Source organism: Gracilinanus agilis, chromosome 1, assembly GCF_016433145.1.
Source record: "Gracilinanus agilis isolate LMUSP501 chromosome 1, AgileGrace, whole genome shotgun sequence".
Taxonomy (NCBI): domain Eukaryota; kingdom Metazoa; phylum Chordata; class Mammalia; order Didelphimorphia; family Didelphidae; genus Gracilinanus; species Gracilinanus agilis.
The window spans coordinates 704,031,593-704,037,888 of record NC_058130.1 but is presented as its reverse complement, the minus strand read 5'-3'; the positions used below and the strand labels follow the sequence as shown (position 1 = coordinate 704,037,888).

At 48.1% G+C, this 6,296-nt stretch overlaps 1 protein-coding gene across 1 annotated transcript in view; it reads right to left on the bottom strand.

The window, feature by feature from the left end:
- The window catches only part of CYHR1 (cysteine and histidine rich 1), a 58,328-nt gene extending 52,277 nt beyond the window's left edge, over positions 1 to 6,051 (bottom strand). The window contains exons 1-3 of the mRNA XM_044669477.1: positions 5,691 to 6,051; positions 5,199 to 5,332; positions 4,657 to 4,809 (exon numbers count right to left, since the gene is read on the bottom strand). Of these exons, the coding sequence (XP_044525412.1) occupies positions 4,657 to 4,809; positions 5,199 to 5,288 (243 nt within the window). The 5' untranslated portion in view covers positions 5,289 to 5,332; positions 5,691 to 6,051. The remainder of the gene's footprint in view (positions 1 to 4,656; positions 4,810 to 5,198; positions 5,333 to 5,690) is intronic.
- Positions 6,052 to 6,296: the final 245 nt, after the last annotated feature.

The following is a 6,296-nucleotide window of genomic DNA, read 5'->3' as shown; positions in this document are numbered from 1 at the left end:
CCCAGATGCGGACACCAAACCCGGCGCCGCCGCCATCTTTGTTTTCACTGCTAGCTCCCTCGCCCGCCCCCTCCCACCCCCCGCGGAGGCGGCGGTGGCGACGCCCGTCACGTGAGCCTGCAGCCTCGACCAATCAGGGCGCCGCTTAGGAGGGGGAGGGGAAAGAGTGGGGGGGTTGAGGGGGGAATCGAGGCCCGGCGCTGGAGTTCACGTAATGGCCAATCGGCGTGAGGAGGAGGGCAGCCTCATAGGCCCCGCCCACTCCTCCCCTTTCTCCCGGCCCCTGCCCCGCCCTACCTCAGAGGAGAGGAAGAGGCAGGGCCAGAGGGGTGGGGCCAACGTTGAGCAAGTAGAGGGCGAGACTTGAAGAGAAAGGGCTTGTAGGCCGAGGACTGAAAAATCCACCCTTCCCTAATCTGACCCCTCGAGTTAAGGAAGGAGTTGTTTGTTGGCTTCCCAGTATTCTCCAATCCCTGTCCCTCAGGTCGGTTTAAGAAGAAAGGGATTGTGCCGACTTTCCCGATGCGAGGTGAGGCTCCCGACCGACCCGGGCGCCCTTTTCTCGGCCAAATACCAAGCCCATAGTGTAGCATGCTTTTCCCTCACACCAGGGAGGTCAGGGTCTTTGCACGTTTGCGTTTCCCCGAGCCTTTAGGGAGGTAGAGTAGCCCTCCTTTGACCTTACCGGAAAACGAGTGTTTGCTTCTTCCTCCCATCCTTTCTCCCCAAACTTATGGCCCCGGGGAAACCCTTCCCAGACCACCCAGAAAGAGAAAGCCACCCCAGGGACTGGACGCAGAGTGGAAGACGGTGCGAATTTGAACTGCCAAGCGTAGTGGTCCGAGTCACGCCTTCTCTAGGACCCACGCCTCTCCCGCTGGTTCCCATTGGCGGATTGTTAACGGCTAGGGCGGGGGACGTCCTTCATCCACCCAATGAATGGCCAGGGGCGTGGCCTAAGCGCTTTCCTCCGGAAACAATGTACCCGCAACTCAAATCTCCTTACCTTAAGGCTCTTGTGGGTATCTCATCTTATGCCGGAGCACATCGGGGATGGGATGGGGTGAGGGGTCTCCGACAAGATACAACTTCCTGACCCCCGGGGTGGCATAGTTCCAGAATGAGGTTAACCGATGAGACCGAGAGTCTCTCTTCATTAATTAAAGGCGCTCAAGGGAGAGCAGAGGTAAATTAAATTCACTTTAAAGTTTTAAAGTACATTGTTTAAACTCCCGTGGCCCGAGTTGGGAATGAGCAAGGTAACTTCAGAGGGGAGCGCCTATCCAGGAAGGAGTCATGTCTTTGACTAACTCTTATTGTGTGTTTTTTCCCCTGCCCCATCTTGGCACGCTAGTAAAGATATCCTGAATTGTGAGGGTCCCTGGGCATTAGAATCTCAGATATGATAGTTGGGGATTTGGACAGGATAGCTTCTCCTCCAATTCAATAAATGAAATGTATATTAAGTGACATCGGGGGTGGAATGAAGAATATGCAGCTTCCTCTTATATAGCTCAGTCTCCTAAGAGGAAAAGACATATCCAGGAATAAAGAACTTGTGATGTCATTATTTTTGAGGTCTCCCAAGTAACCCACCTGTTAGCATTTTCTCTGCAATTTATAATCCTAGTGTGTTGCATAGAGCACTGATAGGTTGAGTGATTAGGCCACCATTTATTAGAAGGATGTTATAGCAAGCCTTCCTGGTCCCAAGGCTGGCTTTCTATCCACATAGCCACATCCACATATATACATATAACTAACATGCAGTTTTACAAAAGTACACTATAAAGGGGCAGGATAAAATACAATGCAACCACTGATGAGAAAGAAGCCTACTATAGGAAGTGGTGGGGGATACTTGGGACTTAAGGTCTCCAAGAGCTCTGGAATAAGGACTTAAGTCCTGTCTGAGTTATTTCAAAGTCCTCCACAATCTCATCCCAATTTTATCTTTCAGCCAAACTGGCTTCTGTATCACCCCCTCAGACCCTTCCTTAGGCTTTCCTTTTTCCTTGTCTTTACTCATTGCCCTTTCTGATGTCTTTAGGACAATCTAGTGCAGTGATAGCAAAACTTTTAGAGACTGAGTTCCCAAACTCCAACTGTCCTGGAAACAGGGAAGGGAGCAGCCATCCCTCTGGTTTTCTAGTAACAGCCTCTGGTAAACTCTGCTGGGGCAACTCTGGGCATCCTGCAAAGAGGGCTCTGAGAACCCCCTCTGGTAGGTTTGTCAACATGGATCTAGTGCAGCCCTGCCCATTCTTTGAAGCCCAGCTCAAATGCACTCCACATAGCCTTCTGTAGCCACTTCAGTCTATAAGAATCCCTCTCTTCTCTAGTCCTATAAAATTTACTGTCCAGAGAACTCCTCTAGCCCTTAACTTTGTTTTAAAATTTAAAGTTTAAAAATTAAAATTATTTTTAAAATGTATTGGGACAGGTAGGTGGCTCAATAGATAGAGAACCAGACTTGGAAACAGGAGGTCTTGGGCTCAAATATGGGCAGATACTTTCTGACTGTGTGACCTTGGGCAAGTTACTTGACCCCAGTTGCCTAGCCCTTACTCCTCTTCTGCCTTAGAACAGACTTTGTATCCATTCTAAGACAGAAGGGAAGGGGTTTTTTAAATGTATTAATTTTCTATGTATCTGCTTGGCCCTGGTGGTACAAAGATGAGAAAGTTAATTTACCCTCAAAAAACTTAAAATCTACTAGAGAGGATGTGGCATGCACACAAGTGTGATACCAGGTAGAATGTGTTAGAAGCAAAGGAAAGACCCAGACAAAACATCCAAGAAAATCTGAGGTTTGAAACTTCATGTAAGCTGGGCTTCAACAAGGAGATAGAAAAGGATGTTTCTGGCATGAGAAGCACTTTATGGGAATACAATAAGAATGGGAATGAGGATCTAGTTTAGTAGGAATGTTGAATCCATGAAAAGATGTAGTGTGAAATAAGGCCAGAAATGTAGTTTGGAGACAGACTAAGAAGTTTATATTTTATCCTATAGACAATCTTTGCCCACTATAGAGTCTCAAGCAGAGAACTGACACAGTTAAACTGTAATTACAAGCTATATCAGCAAATATTACACATATCCATATCTTAGATCCACTTCTAGACTATAAACTGGGGTGGGGAGAAGGTGTTGGGAGAAGAATGAAAGAGAGGCAGAATCAACATCCTCTCTCTCTTTGATTTTCCCATTCCCCACTAACAGAAGGCCTTTTCATAGAGTTGGTATTTAATATGTCTATTGAATAAATGAATATATTAATCCTGTCCCCTAGCCGGAGTGAAGAGGAGTAAAACATATATGATACCCAGTACTAGAAACCTAGAATACTGCATTTGACTTCAAGTGGTTATATGGTGACTACTGGAAAATATGGGGAAGGGAAGATCTCGTCACTGAAGATGACTGAACACTCTAAAGCCAATATTCTTCCTTTTCTCCCACCCCAGCAGTTTGAGACGAGAGCTCCCTGAGCTCAGGTATGGAGTTAGCCTTGGCCATATAGGAATTGAGTGAATAGGACAAGAAGAGCCAGATACAGGCAAATTCACACTTCCCTAATAACCCTCAACATTTATTAAAATATCATTGAAATGCAAAGGGAAGACTCCTGCCCCATAATGCAAGTCCAGCTAAGAACAATGCCCTTTGGATAAAATTCATATATGTCTTTGGTAAGAGGAAAATGAGAAGTTGGATCCCAAGGATTATAAAATTCCCTCTCCACTCCCAACCAAATGTAACACCAATTCCTGGGTATAAGGAAACACCAAAGTCTTGGGGCTTTGGGAAGGGGCTGGGAGGGTGATGGTTCTAGAAAACCCATTCTGAATAGAGCCTCTCACTAGCAGGACATCTCCATCTTCATAGGCTCCTTCCTTTTCTAGGGTATGCCAATCCCTTTGCTACATTCCAGCAATGACTAGGGTTATATTTCTTCAGAAGAAACCTAGGAAGCCAACCCCATACAGGAAAGTGCAGGAGAAAGGAGGCAACCAGAATGTGATAAGAGTACATAACAGGCGAAATTGTTCTCACTTTCCTGACTTAGCCAAGAGTTTCTGGTCCCAAGAGCTACAGATGAGAGCACAGTACAAGAAAGACTTAAACATAACAAGTAGCTCCCACCACACTATACTATTCACACACATACACATGTGCCTTGTCTCTTCCCCCAGCACAAATCCTATAGGATCTAGCACCTACCCAAGTAGCCTCACTGTCATCCTCAGAATCCAGGTGTTACCCACAGGAATTATCTGCTCCTAAAGGAGTCTGGGCTGCACCTGCCCCAGGCACTGGTCAGTCCAATTCCAAATGTTGAGTGTGCAAAGCCCAACGATAGGCCCAACTCCCAAAAGCCAGGGCCCATCTGCATGCATCTTCCTTTTGGAAGAATAGTAGGGTCTCCTCCTCCAACCGGCTCATGAGGCTGGCTGCACCTAGTGCCATACCACCACCTACTCCATAAGTGTTGACAGTGAAGACAGACACAATGAGGATAGTTACTGCAGCCACCAAAGCCACAGCTTGACCAGCAACAGCTTGAGTCTCTGTGTCCAGAAAGTCCCCAGCAATTGCCAGGACCATCCCCGCCCCCAGAAGCAGATTGGCTGTAGAGCAGTCTCCATTCACCCAATGGAAATCAAAGGCCAAGAGAGGGAGGCCAATGACTGTGGCCACCCATGTTCCCATCTGGTTATTGGTAACTGGCTGGGGACCTGAGACCAGTGCAGCAGCTGCAGCTAGGGCTTGAAGTAGGAAGCCTGCTGCAGCCCCTCGGTTCACCTGGCAACATGGGGAAAGGGAAAATTAGGTCACTAGGACAGGAAAGGACTGCATACAATGCTTGGAGCATCCCAGAGCCAAAAATTGGTCCTCTGACTTTATACCCAACTTCCTATCCAATCCCATCCACCAATATTCAATCTTATGTCCTCCATTTGAATACTTTACATCACACACCCTCTTCAAACTTTTAAACTAATTGGCTAAATTAAAATTAATCTGATTAATATACATGGGACCCAAAACAATCTCTGGAGCATGAAGGATCAAGAGAAGGTGCTTGGCCAACCCATCACCCAGTCTAACTTTCATTCATATATTCTATAACCTCTGATGATATAAAAGGATATAACCTCTCAAAACTCCACCCCCAAAACTGGGCCACTTACCCTGGTGGTGTGTACTGCAGAATGTAGAGAAACTATTCCTAGAACAAGGTAGGAGAGCTGGGTGCTCCATTCCTCAGGTTTATCTGCCATAGAGCCAGAGAAAGGGAAAGGGAGGGAGGGGCCTTTTGCTCAACCTTCAAAGGAAAGGAAGGAAACAAGTTACTGAGCAGCTACCTTATCCCATACAAGGCTGAAATCTTTTTGGATCTCAGAGATCCTAAATCTAGGAGAGGATCTAAGCTCTGAAAAAGTTATAGTAGAAAAGAGGGAGAAGCTAAGCTGGGGAAAGCCAAGGTCAGGTAGGAACTGGGTTTACACTAGTAAGGAATGAGTCAAAACTAGAAAGATGCAAAATATAGTTGGATGGAAAACACACTGTACAGGAAGCAGGATGATGATGGTGACTGCAAGCAAAAAGCTGAGCTTTGTTATATTGGCAGCAGGTGGGCAGGATTAGGGTTTGGAAGAGATGGAGCAAAAGCCGGGCATTACCTTTGGTGAAGCACAAGGGATGGATGAGCAGACAGTGGGGCTGGGAGGATGCTGGATACGACGTCAGCTTGAGCCCTGGGGAGAGAGGATGGAAGGGAGTCGAGCCAAGCTGGCCTGGGGGGCTCTCAGGAGGGATACCTTCTAAGATCGGTAGGACAGGTATGGGGAAAAGCTCGGCCTGGGCTGAACGCAACCCAGCTTGGGAGGCATAGGTCTGGCGCTGTCCAACTGCTGAGGGAGGCGGTCCAAGCGGGCAGAAGGGGAGGCGTAGCTGCCCTTGGATGGAGCCTGGAGGCGCGGGAAACGGGGCCTAAGCAGAGGGAGGATCTGGAGCCGCCACAAGGAGCCAGAATGCAGCGCAGCGCGGGAATCCGACCCAGCTGGAAGCACCTGCAGGCCTAGGCCCAGGCCAAAGGACGGCGGGTGTTGGGGGCGGTGCAGCTCCGCCTCCTGACCCGGCCCCGCCCCTTCGTTACCATAGCAGCGCCTGGAAGCCAGTGTCATGGACAAGGAAGAAAAACGAAGGAAAAGACTCTAAAAGGAACCATAGACTACGCTCCAACTCATCAGCGCCCCCTGTGTCTGGAGGGGGAGGAGTCTTCACGA